General features: G+C 39.1%; 1 protein-coding gene across 25 annotated transcripts in view; it reads left to right on the forward strand.

Annotated features, from left to right (window-relative positions):
* Positions 1-24,629, forward strand: part of Nrxn1 (neurexin 1) — a 1,060,385-nt gene that overhangs the window by 474,633 nt on the left and 561,123 nt on the right. For all 25 annotated transcript variants that reach the window (XM_036170770.1, XM_036170774.1, XM_036170788.1 and 22 more), the window contains one exon: positions 23,647-23,769. In XM_036170770.1, the coding sequence (XP_036026663.1) occupies positions 23,647-23,769 (123 nt within the window). The remainder of the gene's footprint in view (positions 1-23,646; positions 23,770-24,629) is intronic.

A 24,629-nucleotide genomic window follows, 5' to 3' on the forward strand; every position in this document is an offset into this window, starting at 1 on the left:
GTCTGCATTGTCTGCTATGAGGCTCTAGTAATCTGATACTACAAACAGTCTTTCCCCATACTTTGTATGCTTCATAGAATAATAACTTTGAAGACAAACATTTTCACTGGTTAGTGGTTGTTTTTCCTCTTTGAAGTAGTGTAAGTAGCACTTGCACACTTGAATTAAGTGAGTGGATCTCAAGCTTTCAGTGCGTACCTCAGACAGGAGTACAAGTGCCTTAGCTTGACAGTAGGCCCTGGAAGGGTAATGTTCCCATTTTCTTTTGCCTTTGTTTCATTTGGGGAGCTGTGGACAGATGTAGTGAATTTCCTGAAGATGAGTCAAATTTGAGAATAGTTAGGAAATTATATATCAAATAGCATTCACCTGCTTTCACCAAAAGTACGCTTGTTACTCAACCAAAAAATTAATTGGAAATATTTGTATCTCAGTCTCACTACAAAGAGCAACTCATTGTGTACAACTTTTATGAGCCCCAAGCTTGTCTGACCCTTTGACAATCATACACGTTTACTATGTCACATTTGCATAACATCACTGTCTTGAAATATTAGATGAAGTACTTCAATTGATATATTTTACGAAAACTACCACAGGTACTAAATGGACTACAGCAAAAGAGATTTCCATAAATTAAAAAATGATACTCTAAATTGTATTGAGCGGAACCCATCTGAGATTTATTTCTGCACATTGACTTGGAATTTTAAAGTTTTGATCTTTTGGATGGTAAACAGAAAGTGCCACAGATCAGTCTCAGTTCACTGGCATACCTTTGCCAATATCAGCATGAAAATATGTTTACTCTCTGCAACTTAGATTATGGCCGGTTTGAAAACCTGTGTGCTGAAAGGTAAACATGAACACTTATGGATCTCCACTGTCCTCTGCTCAGCCTCACAAGGAAGGAAAGGGGGCAGGGAGATGATTCTTTCCTATTTCCTGCTCGGAGAGAAGCGAATATTGTGTGCTAGTCACCTATCTGTTATAATAAGTGCCATGACCAGAAGCAACTGATAGAAAATAAAGCTTATTTGGGCTTGTGACTACAAAGGAGGCAGGTGACAGGAGGCAGGTGACAGGAGGCAGGTGACAGGTGACAGGAGGCAGGTGACAGGTGACAGGTGACAGGAGGCAGGTGACAGGTGACAGGTGACAGGAGGCAGGTGACAGGTGACAGGAGGCAGGTGACAGGTGACAGGAGGCAGGTGACAGGTGACAGGAGGCAGGTGACAGGTGACAGGTGACAGGAGGCAGGTGACAGGTGGCAGGAGACAGGAGATAGGAGGCAGGTGACAGGAGATAGGAGGCAGGTGACAGGAGGCAGATGACAGGTGACAGGTGACAGGAGGCAGGAGACAGGCAGGTGACAGGTGACAGGAGGCAGGTGACAGGTGACAGGAGGCAGGTGACAGGTGACAGGAGACAGGTGGCAGGAGACAGGAGGCAGGTGACAGGAGGCAGGTGACAGGAGGCAGGTGACAGGAGGCAGGAGACAGGAGACAGGTGACAGGAGACAGGTGACAGGTGACAGGAGGCAGGTGACAGGAGGCAGGTGACAGGTGACAGGAGGCAGGAGACAGGTGACAGGTGACAGGAGGCAGGTGACAGGAGGCAGGTGACAGGAGACAGGAGACAGGAGGCAGGTGACAGGTGACAGGAGACAGGAGGCAGGAGACAGGAGGCAGGTGACAGGTGACAGGAGGCAGGAGACAGGAGGCAGGTGACAGGAGACAGGAGGCAGGAGACAGGAGGCAGGTGACAGGTGACAGGAGGCAGGTGACAGGTGACAGGTGACAGGAGGCAGGTGACAGGAGACAGGTGGCAGGAGGCAGGTGACAGGAGGCAGGAGACAGGAGGCAGGTGACAGGTGACAGGAGGCAGGTGACAGGTGACAGGAGACAGGTGACAGGAGGCAGGAGGCAGGTGACAGGTGACAGGAGGCAGGTGACAGGTGACAGGAGACAGGAGGCAGGTGACAGGAGGCAGGTGACAGGTGACAGGAGGCAGGTGACAGGTGACAGGAGACAGGTGACAGGTGACAGGAGACAGGTGGCAGGAGACAGGAGACAGGTGACAGGAGGCAGGTGACAGGAGACAGGTGACAGGAGGCAGGAGACAGGTGACAGGTGACAGGAGACAGGTGACAGGTGACAGGAGGCAGGTGACAGGTGACAGGAGGCAGGTGACAGGTGACAGGAGGCAGGTGACAGGTGACAGGAGGCAGGTGGTAGGAGACAGGAGGCAGGTGACAGGTGACAGGAGGCAGGTGACAGGTGACAGGAGGCAGGTGACAGGAGGCAGGTGACAGGTGACAGGAGACAGGTGGCAGGTGACAGGAGGCAGGTGACAGGTGACAGGAGGCAGGAGACAGGTGACAGGAGACAGGAGACAGGAGGCAGGTGACAGGAGGCAGGAGACAGGAGACAGGTGACAGGTGACAGGTGACAGGAGGCAGGTGACAGGTGACAGGAGGCAGGTGACAGGTGACAGGAGACAGGAGGCAGGTGACAGGTGACAGGAGGCAGGTGACAGGTGACAGGAGGCAGGAGGCAGGTGACAGGAGGCAGGTGACAGGAGACAGGTGACAGGAGGCAGGTGACAGGTGACAGGTGACAGGAGGCAGGTGACAGGTGACAGGAGACAGGTGACAGGAGGCAGGAGACAGGTGACAGGAGGCAGGTGACAGGAGACAGGTGACAGGAGGCAGGTGACAGGAGGCAGGTGACAGGAGGTAGGAGACCGGGTTGCAAATGTGGTGAAAGGGGCAGGGATCTGAGAGCTCACATTTTATGGCACACTGGAAGTGATCTGAGGCTTTGAACTCTCCAAACCCAAGCAGTGACATTCTTGCTCCACCAAGACTGCACCTGCCCATTGTCTCCTCAAATATTGCCTCCAAATGGGAACCAAGGGTTCAAATGCCTGAGACTGGGGAAGGGGCATTCCAGTTCCAACCATTACACTATGACTCAATAATTTTGTAATGCACCTGCCAAAACAAACAAACAAACAAAGAGAAAACCCCAAACCAACGACTTTTGTGCAGATAACTCCTGGGTAAATAACGATAATTTAATGCAGTTAGAAGGGAAAAGACCGAGAATTCACATCCACTTAACATCAAGATGAATAATATTTGAATTAATTGAAAAAACTATAGGCTACTTGACAGAAATCATCATAAAACTATACTAAAATATTAACTAAATAATAATATTGTCAAAAAAGTGTTTTTAGTTGAGCCTCAATAACTTGCTATGAAATAATATTGCAAAAATGTATTTGGCAATCTCTTGGCTGTTCTATAATATTAAATGACTTAATATTTTAAGACTATAAAAATTGCAAAAGGAACTTTCTATTTCATGTAAAAATTTCTCAAATGCTCTGCTTGTAGGGTCTGTACAAACTTTTGCTCTTAGTCCATATTCTTTTCATTAGCCTAGAGTCTCTTTGAAACTCTAGATTTCAGAAATCAGAGAGGTCCGATTTCAAACTGGATACAGTGTTTACAAACAGTATGTTTAAAGTGATTAGATGAAACCTAATTTTTTTCTGAAAAAAAAAAACATTGCCTTTGTAGTGGTATATTGGTTACTTAGTTTTTTTTCTGTGCATCCTTAGAAACATTTAGAGCTGTAATCTTTGGGAATTGAAAGATATTGAAAATTTGGAAGCCAGATTTGCAATCATGACCCATGGTTGTGTCCTAATGGTCATAGAAGTAACTACTTTTATATTGTTGTGGATATAGTAATGATTTAATTTTTTTGTTTCTTTTTGTGCTTGTTATTCTCAATAGTTTTTGTTTTTCCATAGTAGTGGCATATAACGGAATGTTCTTGCTTACAGGAAGACACAAATCCATTAGAGCAATGGATTGTGTGTGTGTGTGTGTGTGTGTGTGTGTGTGTGTGTGTGTGTGTGTGTGTGAGAGAGAGAGAGAGAGAGAGAGAGAGAGAGAGAGAGAGAGAGAGAGAGAGAGGGAGGGAGGGAGGGAGGGAGGGAGGGAGGGAGGGAGGGAGGGAGGGAGGGAGGGAGGGAGAGAGAGAGAGAGAGAGAGAGAGAGAGAGAGAGAGAGAGAGAGAGAGAGAGAGAGGGAGAGAGAGAGTCGGGGGTGGAGAGAAGAGGAGAGAGGGTATTCAGTCCCTTCCAAGTGATAGAGGTTAATGCTGGGTCTCTTTCTCTGTAGTTTTCCACCTTATTTTTTGAGATGGAGCTCAGCAGTTGGGTAGATGCGCTAGTTAGTGACCTCCTCCTCCATGTCCCAGTGCACAGACAGTAAACACTGCCTGTGAGACGAAGCTCATGTCCCCATACTTGGCCTGTGTGCGCTTCCCTCATTGGATTTTCCCCAACCGAGAAATGGATTTCACTAAATCGTGGTCTCTGCTTTGCTTGTTTTCTTTTGCATGTCTGATTGTGTGCTGGCTTGTTCCCCTCCTTCCCTGCTCATTCTTCCTTCCTGCTGCTCTCTCTGTTTCTTTCTGTACCTATAATGTGGCTTTCTTCTCTTTCCTTTCTTCTTACTTCTGTAAGAGAAGGAAACCTCTTTATGGCTGGGACAATTACTTCAGTAGGCACAACTTTCAACTGCTTTTGGCTGATCATACCAAGTGATTCATCTAAGATGCCTAAACAAGAAAATTGCCGAAGATATTAATGTGGACAAAATGTCAAGAGTTAAAGTTCAAAGCTTTTTACAGCACAAAGCCCCAGTCCTAGAGACAAAAGGGAATCTAAAGCCAAGTACTTAACCTCACTTTTGACTTAGAAAAAGATAAGCAACATTCTAAGAAGTGTTGTTATTGGAAAATGGACTTTGATGGATGCCTAGGGTGGATAATAAGATCTTTGTATTATCATTTTATTACCAGAATGAAAAGATCAACTGGATACTAGTTATCGCCAATTTTTTCTATGTAGATAAAAATGGAAAGCAATAAAAGAATGCAAAATGTCAGCCTGTGGCACTTAAGCCATTTGAGATTGCTGTGATCAAGCTGGCACTTGGCAAAGCTACTTAAAAAACAGGCAGGTGTTCATTCTGGGGGATGGTGCAGATCAGAATGGAGCAAGTGTGCAGCTCAGAGCTGCACAGTCCCTGCAGGGCAGAACTTGTGAGAAGGCAGCTTTCTGCTCGATCTCCCAACACTGGAGCTTGTTTTGTAGAGCTTGTCAGTAATTACCTCTGAGTGACCTGTGTTGTCTACCACCTGGGCTAGATGACACCAAAGAAATAACAGATGCAAATAAACATACTAAAAATTAATTTTGTTATTGTTATTAACTGAATGTACGTACAAAAGAAAAAGATAAACAGTCATAAATCATCGTTTTCAGCAAAACATTAAGAGTGATGGAATATAAAACAGAGGAAAATTATAGGTCTCTAACAGAAAACAAGCAGCTAAGATAGACAGAGGGTTTGGGGTCTAGCCACGGGTCTGGACAGCTCTCAAAGCTTGAGTGGAACTTAAAGGAAGCCTGTTTGGATTATCTTCACGTGTCAACGGGGGAGGGATAGAATGACGAATATCGCTTTTCCTGGATGTTTTCATGACTGCATAGATAGGCAATGGTAGGTGAGGGACTGCAGCCAGAAGACTTGGATCTAACATGACCAGTCTCCCAGTGCTTAGATGCCAGTAGAGAAATCTACCTTACTCCAAAATGCCAGAAAAGATCATCATTTGTGCAGGGAGAACTCTTTCCAAACATGATGAAGGTGAAGTTCCTGATGAGTGCCGAATGTACTCAAGTTGTCTTTCATCACTGAATATGGCTTTGTAATCATAAGTCTAGGCCAACATTGTCAGGAAAATGTAAGCAGTTTCTGACAAAATCATTCTGACTTTGTTATTTCTGTCTTTATTCTTCTCCAAGATGGAAGCTTTCTTTTCTCTAACCAAATGTCACTGCAGCTTGCCTTCCAGGTAGTTTTCTGTGTCGAAAGGACAAACATCTGGATAGACTTGCTTTGAGCTTTTGTTCTTTTTTCAATTATTTTCTTTCTACTTGTTTTCCTTTCTTTTTTCCCTGATTTTCTTTTTTCCTCCATACCCCTCTTTCATCATGGATCCAGAAAAATGAGAGTGAAAATATGATCCACTACTTGCTGGTGGATAGATGTATTTTTTTTTCCTTTTGCTTTTAAGTCTCTCATTGAGAGACATATGATTAGAGTTTCATTATCTGTTTATTTCCTTTTTTCTGTACAGTTGATCTTTTCACTTTTGTACTTGTAATGATTCAGTTCCATAAGCAGGTAATTTCTATAGGATCAAAAACACTAATAAGAGCTCAAAATATTTAAAATAGCATCTGATATCAAGGAAATAGTAATACCTAAAAGTGATCCATATGTCCATCAAATCACTCCTTTAAAAATTAGCATTACCATTGTTATTCAAATAAAGTTATTAATGATTTTTACCTTATCAGTTACTTATATAAAAATATGAAAATAAATATCATGATCATAGGGTTCAATTAATATAAAATGACCAAACAGGAAGTGTCCATCTGCCACCTGTTAAAACAGATTCATAGCATAAAAGGTGATGTCATTGTCCAGTTAACTCTTGGTAAGACAAGTGAAGTGTAGGTATCATAGCTTGGCTTGTATTTAAATGAGCATATATACAAATATCACATTTGGGTACCATGGTTTCAGATGTGAAATAGGAAATTTTTGAGAATTTTGTTTGATAATTTAAAAAAGTTTTTTTTAGATGTAGATGTCTTCTATTTGATTATGTATATATGCAAATATACATAAGCATATTGCATAGATTTCCAAAAATGTATAACATCTACATTTTGTGTTAGTTTCCCTAAATTTCATAACATCTTTCATTACAGCATTATTAAACTATGTTCCCACTAAGTCACAAATCATGTGGACTCAAATATTTTTCAGATGGAATAATACCACTGTATACAAATAAAAACTTTATTATGCCAGATGATAACATTACTAGACATAGTAAGGTATCCTGACCATTAACCAAAATATATATTTGAACATTTAGTAAGAACTCACCATTGCTGTCCCCTCTTATCTAGTCACAAAGATACTTCATAAAGACCACTAATAGTTAGTACTCGAGAAAACTAACAATGTTCTTCAAAATTTATAATGTATTCAATTTCTAAAGATTTTATTTTATTTCTCTTTCCTTTCTTTCTTTCCTTTTCTTTTTTTCTTTATTATTATGTGTTTTAAAATTTATACATCAGCCATGGGTTCCCCTGTCCTCCCCCCTCCTCCCCCACTCTCCCCCCAACCCCTCCCCTCCATTCCCATGTCCTCCAGGATCAAGGAACCCCTGGAGATTCATTTAAACCTGGTGGATTCAGTACAGGCAGGTCCTGTCACCTCCTTCCAGACTGAGCAAAGTGTCCCTGTGTAAGCCCAAGGTTTCAAACAGCCAGCTCATGCACTAAGGACAGATCCTGGTCCCACAGACTGGGTGCCTCCCAAGCAGATCAAGCTATTCAACTGTCTCACTTATCCAGAGGGCCTGATCCAGCTGGGGGCTCCACAGCCTTTGGTTCATAATTCATGTGCTTCCATTCATTTGGCTATTTGTCCCTGTGCTTTTTGCAATCTTGGATTCAACAATTCACACTCTTGCAGACCCTTCTCTTTCTCAACAGTTGGACACCTGGAGCTCCACCTGGGGCCTGGCTGAGGATCTCTGCATCCACTTCCATTAGTTATTGGACAAGAGTTCCAGCACGACAGTTAGGGTGTTTAGCCATCTGATCACCGGACTAGGTCAGATCAGGCTTTCTCTTGACCATTGCCAGCTGTCTGCAGAGGATGTATCATTGTGGATTTTTGGGGACCTCTCCAGCACTCTGCCTATTCCTGATCTCATGTGGTCTTCATTTATCATGATCTGTTATTCCTTGTTCTCCCTTTCTGTTCTTGATCCAGCTGGGATCTCCTGCTCCCCTAAGCTTTCTTTCCCTCAAATCTTGCCCTTCATTACTCCCACTGTCGTCCAGGTTGTTCATGTAGATCTCATCCATTTCTCTGTCATTGTGTGATCCTTGGGTCTTTCCTAGGGTCCCGTTTTCTAGGTAGCCTCCCTGGAGTTGTGTAGCAGTCTAGTCATCTTTGTTTTACATCTAGTATCCTCCTATGATTGAGTACATACCATGTTTGTCCTTCTGAGTCTGGGTTACCTCACTCAGGATGATTTTTTCTAGATTCATCCATTTGCCTGCAAACCTCATGATGTCATTGTTTTTCTCTGCTGAGTAGTACTCCACTGTGTATATGTACCATATTTTCTTTATCCATTCTTCAGTTGAAGGGCATCTAGGTTGTTTCCAGGTTCTGGCTATTACAAACAAAGCTGATATGAACATAGTTGAGCAAATGCCCTTGAGAACTAGATATATTTGGACAGTCTTAGTGGTAAAGGTTTGTTATTAGGATACACTAAGAATCAGTATAATATGAGTTAATTTTAGTCATGACAGACAGTTTTGGGGATATTAAATGGGGTCCAAGCACTGGATGATAGTGCAGATCTCTGTTGCTTTAACTATGAGAGATTGCTGCCATCCCAAGATTCCCTCTCAATAGTTTGTGATTATGATCACAAGCTGTTTTCTCTTTTTGTCCCTCTGGTATCTTGGTCACTCCTCTCCTTTCTGCTAACTCCTTTCTGTTTTTCTTTTGCTGCAGCTTTTCCATGTCTTTGGTGGACTCATGGTGCCCTTTGCCTTGTGATTGTTTCCATTCATGGCTTAGTCTGTGCTGCATGTCTTTATTTTTCACATTGGTGCTCTTTCTCTGTTTACTCTGTGTGCTGTAGATCTCAACTGTTCTGGGAGAATTAGTGGGCTCATCACTTCAAAATGTCTCATTGGACTGAGCTTTCAAAGCAGTATACCCTGACCTATTAATAAGAGGTTAGATTGGTGGGGAATGTCCACTCTTGAACCAATCAGCTGGCTTCAAAACATGGTACACATGGTACACTATCTTCAAAAGGGAGATCTGGACTGCCAGAGTTCCACAAATGCTAATTCTCTGAGCTGTATGACTAAAGTATTTTCACTGTGGCCATTGAATGGCTCTGGGGATTGCTATCTCTTCACTATATCACTGTCATGTCAGTTGAATGGAAAATGTTTCTTAAGTAGAAAGGGAGGGTACCAGAATTGATTTTTTTCTTTGCTCCTTTTCAATAAAAACAAAGAGCAAGATGGCTATGAAATATATTGAAAAAATAATTTTAAAAAATAATAAATGCTAAAATACTCAAATTATTATGATTTTATTGACCACAATTTTACTTGTTTGTTAATTGTTTGCTTAATGTCACTTCTCAACACAATTAACAGATCTTTGACTTAACTACAAAGTTTCATTGCTTGGAACCATTGCAGCCAATGGAACTTAATGTCTGTTGACTATGTATGTATGTATATATAAGCTTGCTTTAGAAATGCGCAGTATAGCCAGATGCCCATTTGCACATGCCCGTAATCAGGCATTTTCGGAAGTAGAGGCAGGAGGACTAGGCATTCAAAGTTGTTCTAGTTACACAGCAAGTTTAGGTCTATCTGGTTTCTGTGAAAATTTTGAAAAAATAGAGAGAAAGGAAGGAATGAAGAGAAGGAAAGGAAAGAGCAAAAGTAAGAAGATACATATAAGAATTACAATCATGTTTTAAATTTACATGAGAATATTGTAAGGTGCTAGTGAAATTTGTTCATGAATCTGGAATCAGGAAATTTTTTCATTCACTGCTACAGAATATGAAGAATTCTTAGTCATTTTATATGTCATGAAATAAAAAGGGGTAGAATAGTTTATTTATGTGGAAAAAACCCTGAAACCTAACTAACACCTACAAGTAACAAACTTCTGCTCTGTATTTCATGCATTATAAAAATTCTCATTAAATGAAAAGATGACTTGATATAATTATTGAAACATTCTTAGAATGTAGACCTATTCACCATATAAATAGTATAGAAATAGGCAGACCAGTAGATAACCCAGACCATGATACAATAACATAAAATTATTTCAAAAAAATTGTTAATAGAGCCAGGCAGTGGTGGCGCATGCCTTTAATGCCAGCACTCAGGAGGCAGAGGCAGGTGGATCTCTGTGAGTTTGAGACCAGACTGGTCTGCAGAGTGAGATCCAGGACAGGCACCAAAACTACACAGAGAAACCCTGTCTCAAAAAACAAACAAACAAAAAATAGTGTTAATAACCACACATATGAATCCTGACCATAACTCCAGTGGTGATGAATTTTGACTTATTTAAATAGATCTTATATCATCTTGTGTCAGAAAATGTATTAAGTCAGCCCAGAAATTTTATATTCCAAAGAGTACTTTGACAGTTCTTTAAACTATATAATCTATTAAGTAAAACATTTCAGCCAATAGGTGTAAGAAATATTACACTGAGGGTATAGAATAGCTGAATGGTAGAACAGGTGCCTAGTAGTAGAACCTTGGCTTCTGTCACAGTAATGGAGATATTGGAAGGACTGAGGGAGTGACAGACAGGCACACAGAGACAGAGAGATATAAATACAGAGATAGAGAGGGAGTGAGGAAAGGAGAAATAGGGGGAGGGAGTGGTAGGGGGGAGGGAGAGGAGAAGAAGAGAGAGAGAGAGAGAGAGAGAGAGAGAGAGAGAGAGAGAGAGAGAGAGAGAGAGAGAGCTTTCCCAGAGTTTCGGGAATTCTGTCTTTCTGTTGATGAGGTGATAGTGACTCTAATTTCTTGCTTTTGCTCATCATATCCACCTTCATGTATTAAGTTTTCCCTTTACTTTTTAGTCTAAAGGCCATGAAAACTAAATTTAATGTCTTATTAAAATCAACCTCTTTATTATTTAGCCTGATTTAGCCTACATAGAATATATATCCATGAACATCTTCAATCTACTAGCATATTAAATTTCTCTTTTATTTTGGCTTTAACTAGAATAAGCATCTTGTCTTTTAAATTTTATTTTATTTTCAATAATGTGTGTCTGTGTGTAGATTTGTGAGCATATAAGTGCAGGTGCCCAGACACTCCAGAAGCAGGTGTCAGATGCCATGGAGTTGGTGTTACAGGATGCTAGGAACCTACAGGTCCTCTCTGAGAGCAGTGCATGCTCTTAACTTATGGAGCCATCTCTCTAGTCCATGAATGTTTTTTAAGAAAAGAGTTGGTTCCTAACCAGAAATAATAGTCATGTTTGGAAGCTTTGTGGAACAGAAAATATTCAAAAGTAGTATATGATTTCAAATATCACAGAAAATTTTTATTAACATATTAAGTGCTTTCCTGACTGGTACTTTGTATAATATATACTTACATATATATTATATATTATATGTGACACCATGTATATCCTATGTGGTTTTTATGCAGATAGATCATGATACACATATTGCTTAAGTCCAAGTAAAGAAGGGTTTAGCAGTCATTGTGTCATGATTAGAAACATTTTTCTGCTCTCTCTCTCTAATTCTTGGGTGCAAAGGGCAGCTTTTCCATAGCCTTTCAATCCAGACAGTCATGGAAGACTGGAACAGAAAGAAACAACTTCAATGAACAGGTTTCTGGTCATATTCCTTAAAGTGTGCTTTCTCAGCAAATAGGCCTCTGATTGACATGGGTTTCCAGGTGCCAACTGTTCTTCCCCTAAAAGAAAGCAAAGGACAAGGGAAAACTCAAGACAAGAAGTGATATGCCAGGCTTTGTTTACTCCCATAGGAGGCCTGCCCCTTTCTGAATGGAGGACGAGTGGATGGGAGGCAGGGTAGGTGGAGGTAGGGAAGGGAACAGGAGGAGAAAAGAGAGGGGAAACTGTGGTGGGCATGCATGTAAAATAAATGAAAAAAATTAGTAAGAAAATGATTTTAAAAAAAAGAAATAGAAAAGAAGGTGCTTAATCCTATTTTTCATTAGAATGCCTTTTACTTTTGGAAAAAGCATATTCAAGAGTATCCCCCAAATGGCAAAGATTCCTTAAATTTTATGAGACCAGCCTTGTCCTTAATGGTAGTCAATGTAAGATATGAGAACTTTCAAGACATGAAAACAAAGCAGAAATCAAACCACTGTTCTGGAATGACATGGAGTACATGCTACTCTGTATATTCTTATGAAAAGTAAATTCTATAACTATTCCAATAGTTTATTTATGCAAGAAAACTTATTTAATCAAATCATCTTTGTACTATGATGATAATCCTATTTATGAAATGTCAGTTTATATTTTAATTAATATTTGTATGCTTAGAAACTATATGCATTTTAATTCCTAAAATTTGAGACAGGTTGACTCTGTATAGGTGTTGTATAAGATGAATTTAAATAAACACTAAGTAGATCAATATAACCTTTTTACAAATAAATGGAAAACTATATTTTAATTTACATAGAAGCTTATTAACTCTTTAGTACTTAATTTTATACCTGCTAGCTATCGTATTATGTGATAAGCAATTCTTGGAAATGAACGTTTTTAACCTTAAAATAAAATCACAGTCCAAATTTTTACTTTCATTTATAATTGACTTATTTTATTTTGTGTTTTTCTAAGCTTTTAAGTTGAGCTAGAATAGAGTTGAGCAGAGCTATTTTTGAAACATTCTTTGAGCAATATATTTGTTTAACTTGTGATTATTTTACTGTGTTGTAAATATAACTATGCACTTGAAAGGTAGAATATATCTTTAAATTGTTGGCTTTTCCCATTGAAAAAATATTTACATCAGAGGTATTTATCCTGATCTGTCATAAATGGGTACAATCAATATTACAACTCAGGAGTCCTACATATTTTTGTAGATGGTTTAAACTTTGTTTGTCTACTTTCCCACATCAGTGACATTTAGCCAGGAATGGAACAGGAGATAAGGAATCTGTAAACAGTGAAATTTATAATAGAATAAAGGCACTGTAATGAAGAGATATTCCTTGAGGAATCTGTTTCAATCCCCAACTGTCTACTCTTCTTGCCAATAAAATGTCTGTTTACCCACTTGTTTCAAAATTAAATATGAAAACTTGAGCTCCTGTAGTACCTAATGTGACTAGCCTCTTTGTACCTAGAAATTACTAACTACTGGTCTTGAGTCATTTTTGCTCTCTTAGGCAGTACATACATACCTATTAAGTTCATTCTTAAAGCAATTGAGAGAAAAGAAAAGTGTCCAAATAGTTATCAGCTTGTTGAATTACCCAAGCTCCCTAGCAATAAGATTTACCACATCCCATGCTTTTAAACATTAAAAGAAGGGGCATAGCTAATATCATATCTTTGTGAATAGAAGCATTTAAAGTTGATGGGTTGGCTTTCCATTAATCATTTGTCTTAAGTTATTCATTCATCCACCTAAATATAATTCCCACAAAATTAAAAAAAAATCTTTTAGCCAGGCATAGTGTCCCACACTTTTAATCCCAGAACTCAGGAGGCAAAGGCAGGCAGATCTCTGTGAGTTCAAGGTTAGCCTGGTCTACAGAGTGAGTTCCAGGACAGCCAGAGTGACATAGAGACACTGTCTCAAAAAACAAAAACAGAAAAATGTAACCTTTCAACAAATACTTGGCAAATTGTTATTGTTAAAGGCACTGAGCAAGAAGAGACAGCATGTATTCTCTGAGTTTTCAAATTTATCCAGAAGGAAATAATGACAACATAATATTGATAATAGTTATTATCATGAGAACCCACCATACAGCAGATGTTGCTTTAAGTGATAAAAATGCACTAAGCTCATTTGTAGATGAATGATTTCTCTTATTAGCATATTTTATAGATAAGAGCACTAACTGAGGCACAGGGAATAGCAGTATATTGAACAAGTTCCCACCAGAACAGCTGTTCCAGATCAACATAAGTAATGTTTTTAAAAGTACAGAACACAAGCAGAAAGGATGACTTTAAGTAACAATCTAATCAACATGAAAACACTGAACTTGATGTGATGAGTTTCTCTAGTGGAGGTTCATGAAATGCCTTTCCTCAGTGGTTAGTGTTCAGATTTTGAAGAACAGGCATGCCAAGGTTAATATTTGATTTATGTTATGTACCTAACATACTTTTTAATAGGAAAGGATATTTTTAATATTTGAGTGAAATGCTGTGTGCCTGCCTTTAGTTCTCAAGGCAAACAGCTCTTCTTAAAGTCATTTTGAATCGTCTTCAAGCCTATAACCTTGTTGGAATTAAAGAGAACTTAAGGAGAAATAGAATATGGATTAGAGTTACCTCATTTGGCTGGCCATCCATCTTGTGATTCCTAGGGTGATGGGTCTGTCACCAAGCCCAGTTTGTTATTGGCATTAAACCCCACCAGCAGGACAGACCACAGGCAGGTCTCTGGTTCCCCACAGGTCATTCCAGTAAATGCAGGCAATGTGGCAAAAATAATTTCAACCTATCCTTGAGTGTATATCTCTAAATATAATAAACCTTACAGATGCTTCAAGACCAATTAAGTACAGACTGTATACTGCTAATTTAGACTGCTTTAACCTGTATAACCCAGGACCCTGAGGTAGGAGGACCCCATGACAAGGCCAGTGTTCTCCTGCCCCTAGTGTCAGATTCTTCATTGGGGGCAGGGCCTCATGTTTTCAGTTTGTACTAAGCCTGCAAATTATGAAGCCTGTTTGCCCATGGTATTATAGAAAGTAGCAAAGGAAGAGTGGAGGCGTGTGATTTACATGTCTAATTTCAATTTGCAATTAAATTTCCTGCTGACTCATAGGAGAAGTAAAGAAAGAAAAACTTCACTCTCCCAGCTCACTAAAATCTGAGGAAGGCACTTAATAAAGAGTTGATTTTATTATAATTTATAAAAAAAGAGGTCAAGTTAGTATTGGGGTTTTTTAAATAATTATTTTCAAACTAGAAACTAGTAATGAAGTCAAATGGCAGGCAGTGGGTGTCATAATCATAACCCAAGAAACACATCTTCATGCTATTTTCCGATAGGAAATGTGGCTGCCAAGCACTGTGACTCAGGCTTCAGGCTGCAGCCATCTCTGCCTGTGACAAGGGCTTCTCTGCCTTCCTGTCTTGTCACAGTGACAAGGCCTCCCACAGGGTCCTGCCTCCCACCACAGGCTGAGTTGCCAAATAACCCTGTTAACACCTGGGGAATTGATACAGCTAGAAACCTATTTTTATATACATGTACTCACATTCACAAGCATAAAACTTAAACATGAAGTCTTCTAAATCTGAGGAAAAGTAAGGTAATTAATGCATTCTAGATTTTGTGTTTTTAAAAGCATTGTAGTTAAGTTTTTTTTAAGTTTGTGGTTTTTCTTTATTTTTATGAAAATGATAAAACCTGGAACAACAAAGTACAGTTAGGATAATTACAATATTTAAGGTCACCTTTGGATCAAAAGCCACAGTAACTAAAACTCAGAGTATCTGACTCTAATAAAACACTTGGCTGTTTTTTATTGTGATTTTTTTTTATTACTCAATGAATGGAAAATTATGAGAAAATTTAAATTGCCTATTTATCAGTGTGAACTTACAGGCTAAAAACAGAGACCACAAAGCTAGCCATTTCTTTTAATAAAGTTTTATTCAAATACAACATAAACATGTGTCACCATATAGTCTATAGACTGCTTTTAGAAAAGCAAGATTGAATAATTACAATAGCACCAATTTAATGGTTTTAAAATGTATAGCAGTCATGTATGAATGGAGAACCAAATTTGTGAGTTTAAGGTGATACATTGCTTTTCAGAGTTTATTTCTGGACTGTGGAAATGTTAATATCCACTTTCACATTTGATGCAATGTTTAGCCCAGATGGCTGTGGTAAAACATAACCTACTATTAATAAAGTGGACTGTAGATGAATCACTTCTAGAGTACAAACTTTGTTGAGTTCTACCTGCCTATCATCTGTGCAGGTTTCTGATGAGGGATTTACAGAAAGAGCACCAGAATACTCAAGCTTACTAATCGTAGAAGCATATTAAGCATTGAGGTGTCTAGGTGGTGCTACAAAAGAGAGATTGCATTTTGTGCCTAAGAGACTGAGTGCATGGTAGAGATGGCCCATTTAGGTACTCAGCATCTTTGAAATATATTCCTAGAGGCAGATATAGCTACCCAAAGGGTGTGAACAGGTTTGACAAAGTTCTTCCTTGTGGCACATGTGTACTTTTCTTAAAAGTCCAGACATAAATGTTTGGATCTGCTTAATACATCTCTATGTACCTTTCAGTTCCAGAGGCAATCCTACATTCATCTGGAGGTCTCTGCTGGCTTCTTGGAAGGTTCCTGGCCTTTAATTTCATTGTCTTCTGTGACTTCTCAGTGATCCCACTCCCGTGCTCACAAACTACTTTGAGCAGTTCACAAAATATTTGCCCACATGATTTTCAAATTTCAAATACCTGAAATTTGCACCATGTACATCCTGTCTTACCCCATGAGACAAAGTGCATGCTTGTTGACCAATTTGAGTTCCATATGCTAATGTATTTTAAATTTATTTTCATAAATAAGTTGGCTGTTTCAGAACCAAATGAGTAAAAGTAGTGAATGTGTAATTTCAAATTCCAAATTCAAGCTTATTCTACTATGTATGCTGATGTACCTTGAAAGGTGCAAGTCTCTACATTTGAACCAAATGTTGAGAAGGTATATGCAAAAACATATCTCCTTCAACATTGCTTGTAAAATATATACAGATTCAAGGCTGCCTATGGCTTTCACTGATACTTCTGCCCAGAGTAGGAACATCTACTGTAAATGGATGCAGACTGGAGTGGCTGTATATTTGTGAGTAAGAAGGAACAGGTAATGATGTGAGCCAAAGATTATTCCCTGATTTTGGCCAGTTAGGTGGCTGTCTTAGTTAGGGTTTCTAGTGTGGTGAAGAGACACCTTGACCACAGCAACTCTTATAAAGGAAAACATTTAATGGGGTGGTTTACATTTTCAGAGGTTTAGTTCATCATCATCCTGGTGTAACATGGTGGCATGCAGGCAAGGCATGGTGCTGGAGAAGGAGCTGAAATTTCTGTATCTTGACCCACAGGCAACAGGAAGTGGTCTTGCTGTAGGTATAGCTTGCACATGGGAGACCTCAAATCCCACCCCTAGGATGACAGACTTTCTCAACAAGTCCACACCTACTTTAGCAAGGCCATATCTCCTAATAGTGCTTCTCCCTATGAGCTTATGGGGGCCAGTTACATTCAAACTACCACAATGACTTTTGTTAAATAAATCTCATAGATACCAGGGATCCTAGGACTCTCCTCACACTACATTTGGTACTGAGGAAAATCAGCCCCCCTAATTCAGCTGTCTTTAAAATGTAAGATTGTGTTAATTAACTGTACAGTGCTTGAAATCTGGCCATTTTGTTATTCAATCATTAATTTATATCCACAACGTTAAAATATGGATTAGAGTTATTCATAAAAAAGTGACTTACAAATAAGTGATTGGGGAGAAAAGCAAATAAGTTTGTTCGTTTTTTGTTTTGTTTTGTTTTGTTTTGTTTTTTTAAGAAAAGTTGTTTTTAAAAAAAAAAAAAATCATGGGGTTGGGGATTTAGCTCAGTGTTAGAGTGCTTGCCTAGCAAGTGCAAGGCCCTTGGTTCGGTCCTCAGCTCCAGAAAAAAAAAAGCACATTACTGAAACAGCACATATTCAGCCTTGGCTCCTTAATATATAGACTATAAAATAAGGCAGTAAGTTGCTCATCACATAAGACAGGGAAGGCTCTAACATATTTTCATCATTTGGACTTTTTTATTAGACTATAAATTCAGTACATGGCACAGGATTTATATTTTATATGTTTAATAATATATTTATATGTTTAATATAAATATATTAAACACATATTTATATGTTTAATAATACAAGCAAGAAGTGGTAGATTTCAGCACTTAAGTAACTTATCTACAGAATAAACAGTGTTCTTCAAACACAATTTGAAGTTATTAACAACAAAGTAGTTTTTATAAACCAAGTGTGATCTTAAAGGGTTATTTGCAAATGACTTGAATAATACTTTGCTGGAGAAGCTGATGAGAAATGAACTGAGAGAAATGAGCTCTCTGTTGGGGCAGCTCATAAACAGGGCTCAGTGGGATTCTAGAAGTTTTGCTGAGGCCTCAAGGTGCAAGATAGAAGGCAGGAAACTCTTCTTTTGTGCAATTTCTATGTTCACTTTACAAAATTACATGAGGGACAAATAATTATGAGTTTAAAAACAATGATAAAAGCCATTACCACAGTTCAGCTTCTGGAGTTTCACATATCCCAGCCATTCCTGTAAGAGAACAACCAGGTCAGTCTTCAGCAGTGGTCCTTCCTTGACCCAATTATTTGAACAGGGCAGAGATTTACCTACCTTTACTGTAACTTAAAAAAAAAAATAACAACAACAAATAGTCCCTTAAATATCACCATGTAAACTCCTTTTCTGTGATTTGATGCATCAAAGAACCTGTGCACAACCCTGGGATATGAAATGTAGTACTTCTTGATTCTGAATAAACAGTAATCATTTACAGTGAGATTTTGAGGCCATCGGATTGATTAAAATGCAGCTCCACAGTTAGCATTTAGATATAAAAATTAATAAACACAAATTGTCACATTTATATTGTTCTGGAGTCATTGGAGTTTAATAATTTTAGCACAAAAAATCTCTTTTGGGGGTTCTGTCTGGCCTCCCTTCTTTTACTCAGGACAAAATGAATATATTTGAGTTAATAACAGTAAGGAGCCTCTCACACACTAGAGAATGTCATTACGATGCTGAAGGCTTTCACATAGCTTCCAGGAAGGGGAGGGATGTAGGGCTGCCTGCCCCTTCCAAGAATGAAGGAAGGTTAAAAATGGCCCCAGGGAAGTTTCTGTAAAAGCTTTTATGGATCGTGGACAATAGGAACAAAGAAGAAACATCAAAGTGACAGAGTTAGTACATAGCAGACTGGGGACAACTGAGTTTTCTGCCCCTTTTCACCTTTAAAAAAGGTAAATCATAATACACCAACTCCTTTCTTCTGAGATTTGAGATTTTAAAAATCTAAGATCACACTGATTTGACAGTAAAAATGTTCATTCTCTCTCTCTCTCTCTCTCTCTCTCTCTCTCTCTCTCTCTCTCACACACACACACACACACACACACACACACACACACATCCTTCATTCCTTCATTTGTCTCCCTTACCTCAAGTTATGGTTAACTTTAAGCTTCCTAAAGGTAAATCTTAGAAGCATCTGGAATTCATGGTATTTTGTGCAAGAACAGTATGGCAAACTGAATTGGTCCATAGCTTAGAGTAAGTTCTGATAAAAAGAACCAACAAGAACCAACATGCCGGGCGTGGTAACACACGCCTTTAATCCCAGCACTTGGCACATGCCTTTAATCCCAGCACTTGGGAGGCAGAGGAAGGTGGATCTCCTATGAGTTTGAGGGCAGCCTGGGCTACAGAGCGAGATCCAAGACAGGCACTAGAACAACATAGAGAAACCCTGACTAGAAAAAACAAAACAAAACAAAAAACAAAAAGAGCAAAACAACAAACAAACAAACCTAACATGTTAATAAATCTACACACATTTTTGCTTAGTTTTCATCTTTAAAGTGGCACACTCCACAACTGATGATATGCCTTTCTTAGACAAGATCACTTTGTAATAGGTAAAACTTTTTGAATTTCACTAGCCTGGAAAAGTGGGGCTCTGGTTCTTCCAGTAAATAGCTGTGACCATGGAGATGACATCTATTCCCTATAGTCTTCAAATTCTTAGCTGAGGCTAGTGGACTTCATTGTACCTCTCTCAGAATACCTGAGTAACCTTTTCTGTAGAAAGGGCCTTTTAATGGAGATGGAAGATCTCAAATCTTTCTTACTTCCATTTCTAATGCTGTTGGAACTTAGAATTTACTTTATGCTACTAGATCTTATTCCATATATATATGGAATATATATAATGATCTCTATGGCATGAATTCTAGGTCACAGTAAAAAACAAATGACAAAATTGTGTATAAATCGGTTCTCTACAGAAAAGAAATGTGTTATACTTTCTTTAAAAGTTTTGTCTATCCCACTTAAGCTATTGTAACACTATAGCATCCATAATGTTTTTTTCTCATATTTTGGATGTCCAAGATCAAGCTATAGATTTGGTCTTTGGCCAGGGTCTCTTCCTGGCATACATAAAGCTGCATCTTTCTCCCAGCATCTTCAAATGGCCAAACAAGCTTTCATTCTCTCCCTCTTTTTGTAAGGATATTTTTTCCACTTTGGGACTTTGTACCTCTCTCAGAATGCCCAGACATTTCCTGTACAAGGGATCTTTAATGGAGAGGGAAGATCTCAAATTTCATAACTTCGTCTAACCCAAACTATTTCTCAAAGATCTCATATTATAATATACCATCACATTGGGTGTTAGAAATTCAACATATGAACTTGGGAGTTCATAAACATTTGTCCCCCAAATAGCAGTATTCCTGTAGGAAAGATGTTAGCATAATTGAGGCATGCTTTGAGAGTTTGTCCTTAAGGACAAGCTCTCAGTGGACTTCAGGCAATTAACAGCTTGAGTGGCTGTAATTTTACCATTAAAAGTTTGCCAAGAGTTGAACAGCTCACCATCTGTAATGTCAACTATGGAACCACCTCCCTTAACTATTTCATGCATTTTAAAATTTCCAGAAAATTTTAAATGAATGGGAGAGATTAGCTAGTGAGCTCTCCCATTGTGGACAGGGATTGAGAAGACCGGAAGCTAAATTTTAGCAAATTGCTGCTTACATGAGAGATTAATCCCTCATTGATGGACTCTCTACATTGTGTCATTAGTAGCATCAATTTACATTTCCCTGAGAGACCAGAGGGCCATTCAAAGATTCTTATTCAGATGGGTCTACACACAGGATGTCGAGGTTGTCCTAACAGTATAATCATTCTGTAGGAGAAACTCAGAGCAATCTCAAAGAAAATCTTATCCCCACATCCTTCAGTTAGCAACAGGGAACAAACAGGAAGTCAGGTTGCTTAGGAGAGGGTCTCATTGCCAGCAAGCTCCATAATGTAAGTGGATATAAGCTGGCTTTGAGTAGACCAGATGGAAGAAAACACTCCTACACCACTTTTTAAGCCATGCGACACTGGAACCAGTGGTTTTACCTTTGTAAGAATTCAATTCCACCTCAACAAGTTGATAATAATGTAGAGATGAAATAAAGTATCTGGTACACAGCATGCATTCACTGGTCTCATCTTTGTAGCAGCAAATCAAAGAGCCTGCAAACAGAATTCTTGACTCCCGGCACAATGCACTTTCCATTACATTTCATGTTAAGTGAGCACCCTCGTTGGGAAACGAGGCTATCAAGTGCATTTTTAAGAGCCTTGTCTTCTAAAATCAATCTGTTCACATTTTTAATAATGCAAGAAAGGAGTTTGAAGTTGGCCCACAGAGAGTTCTGTGAACCAAAGGTTTATTTTTAATTGGATTTTGCGTCTGTTGTTATGGAAATGGTGGTTTCATAGATTAAGCATTATGATTTTACTGCAAGATCAAGACCAGAGTGGGGGATGAGGATGAGCTCATCCTTGTGCTTTTTTTCTTGACGAAACACATTTAAAATTAAAAGAACAGGAGGAGAGCCACTTCAGAAGCATATGTTTCCAAGAAAAATATCCCCCCCCTATAAAAATAGTTTTAAAATGATATAATCTCTTCTCAAAGATCAAAACTAAGGATGACCCAGGTTGTCAGTAGGACACAAAGCTGCTGTGACATTATTAAACACTCCTTTCTTCACTATTGAAGCTATAAAGAGCGCCTTTGATCCTGGGATTTGCTTTCAACATTTGGTCCCACTGCGTGTTTGCAGACACTGAACTCACAGCTTCCTCTAGTTGTTTAGTGATCAATTGCTGATAACTTTTCTCTCCAGAGTAGTTTTTATTCATGGATCAGGATGTGTAATCTAACTCCGTTATAGAAAATCAAGTTGCTTTCTAAATCTTAATGATGGTTGCCACTGTTTAAAGAATTGAGGCAATTCCCTTGAAGAATTTAGCTTATACTTTTGGCTCATTTTAAGCCCCAAAGAGTAACTGAATAAGACCAGACTTACATGAACATGCAGAAGCACCTTAAAGAAGAAATGGGAGGCTGGATGGCTAGTCTGTGGCTGTCCCAGCTAGCAGTGAGCTGGTATAATGGGCTACTGGGGATTTCTCCCCTTGGTTTCCTGATAGTTCTTTTCTCTTCTTTCTGTCCCTCTTTGGAAATATTTCACTCACTTATTTTTTTCTCATATGATCACTGCTGTTAACTGGCTTAAATGTAGATTTTGGTGAAGGAAGTCATAAAAGACATTCCTGACCATCTGCCAGTAGAAAAAGTCAGGAAAGCAAATGATGCTAGGCCCTTCACTGTATGAATGCATCTGCAAGTTCTGCAAGTTATAATGCTTTAACAAAGGAGGAGAATCCACCAATCAAAAGAACATGTACTTAACATTATAACCAAAATGAATCATCATATTAAATACTTTGGTTTAAATCATCATATTTAATACTTTTATTAAAATTAAAATTATGTCAACATTTTCCTTTTGTTTTCAAGTTAAAGACAGATATAGTCCTGTATGGTCATATTAGTAATTGTCATTAAACATGTTTCCCAAATAATGTCTATCCCAAATCCATTTAAATTTTTCACATACATCCTTTGGAAGAGCCTTTATCAATTGACTATATTATTTGCCTCCTTTCATTTGGCCTTTATTTGTTGATCCCTGTAAGTTAGCATCACCTTTTCCCATCCTGGCTTTTTATTGTCTTTATATTCTCTACTTTAGTCTACTTCTTTCAAGTTACTGTTATTCTGATGGATTCAGAAGCATCTCCAACATACATATAGATTTGCAACTTATTGGTTTGTTATTTGGAGGATTTTAAAAAAAAACTTGGTTTTTAGACCAAACTGTCCATATATTTCAGAAGCCAACAAACCCAGAGACTTGGTGCATCATGGTGATACACAACTTAAGATCTGAAGAGCAGCCATGACAGGGACAGTAACAAGAGATTCTCACCAGGGTGCTGTTGACTCCTTACCCATTCATCTGAAAATGGGTGCTAGTGGCAAATAGAAATCTCAGAAATTAGATGACTGCTAACCCCTTCACTATTAAGAAAAGTATCATTTGAAATATCAGCAAATTTCTTTTAACAGTGTACATGCAAACTTGGGAACGTTTGCAGTGCAATATTGAATGTGCCTATTTATGACAGCAGGTTAATGCTCTTGTCCTATATCAATACAAAAGGTTAAAAAGTCTTCAATTGTCATACCGAGTGTTTGTTAACTTGTCATTTTCCTTGCTTGCTATGACTGTATATGACTGTATTGGGCTTGAAAACTGGTCTTCTCTCTCTCTCTCTCTCTCTTTCTCTCTCTCTCTCTCTCTCTCTCTCTCTCTCTCTCTCTCTTCTTTCTTCTCTCTCACTCCCCACTCTCTTTTCCACTTTCCTCTCTTTCCTTTCTGTAAGGTTCCTTTCCTTGTCTGCTTCTGATTGTCATAATGACTGTTTGGCATATTCTACAGGCAAAGGTCCTGAGACCCTTTTTGCCGGCTATAACCTCAATGATAATGAATGGCACACAGTGCGTGTGGTTCGTCGAGGAAAAAGTTTAAAACTGACAGTGGATGATCAACAAGCCATGACAGGTAAAATCCCCTGCCTCTCTTACCTTTTCTTTCTTTCTTTTCATCCTTCTATCTTCTTTTGAATTTTTTGATAATTTCATACCTAAGTTGTGTATTTAGATCATTTCCACCCTACCCCCCTCCAACTTCTCCCACACCCCCTCCCCCACTGTCTTAGGTATGGTTTCTATTGGGTGATAAATACTGTGGGCAAACGTGACTTTGATGGGAAAGAGTTTATGCCACTTCCACTTGTGTATCACTGTTCATCAGTGAAAGAAGACAGGGCAGGAATCAAGGCAGGAACCTAAAGCAGACTGAAGCAGAAGCCAGAGAACAGTGCTGATTTTCACTGCTCTGACTGGTTTCTGACATGGTTTTCTCAGTCTGCTTTCTTATAGCACCAGGAACCACCTGCCCAGGGTTGGCCCCACCCACAGTAAACTGGACTCTCCTCCATCTATCATCAATCAAGAAGATGCATGCAGGCCTGCCCACAGGTCAATCTGACAGGGACATTTTCTCCACTGAAGCTCAGTCTTCCAAGATGATGCTATCTTGGGACAAGTGGATCTAAAACTAGCCAGCACTCCACCACCCTGCTCAACAACATGACCTCTTTTGTAACTATTATTGTTCCACTTTACACTTACATATGTACATATCATTGCATGCTGAGCTCCAGTTAGTTTTTCTTGTATGCATGTATTCACAGCTGACCACTGGGGATTAAACAACCTGTCAGGGGTCTCTTCCCTGGATTAGATCAATTCTCCCTCTCTTAGCAACCATAAATTGCCTGTAGCTCTTCCTCTAAAGGTATGGCCTTATGAGACACCCCGCCCCCTGCATCCATATTGGCATCTAAATTGATGTTGTCA

This window comes from Onychomys torridus, chromosome 21, assembly GCF_903995425.1.
Source record: "Onychomys torridus chromosome 21, mOncTor1.1, whole genome shotgun sequence".
Taxonomy (NCBI): Eukaryota; Metazoa; Chordata; class Mammalia; order Rodentia; family Cricetidae; genus Onychomys; species Onychomys torridus.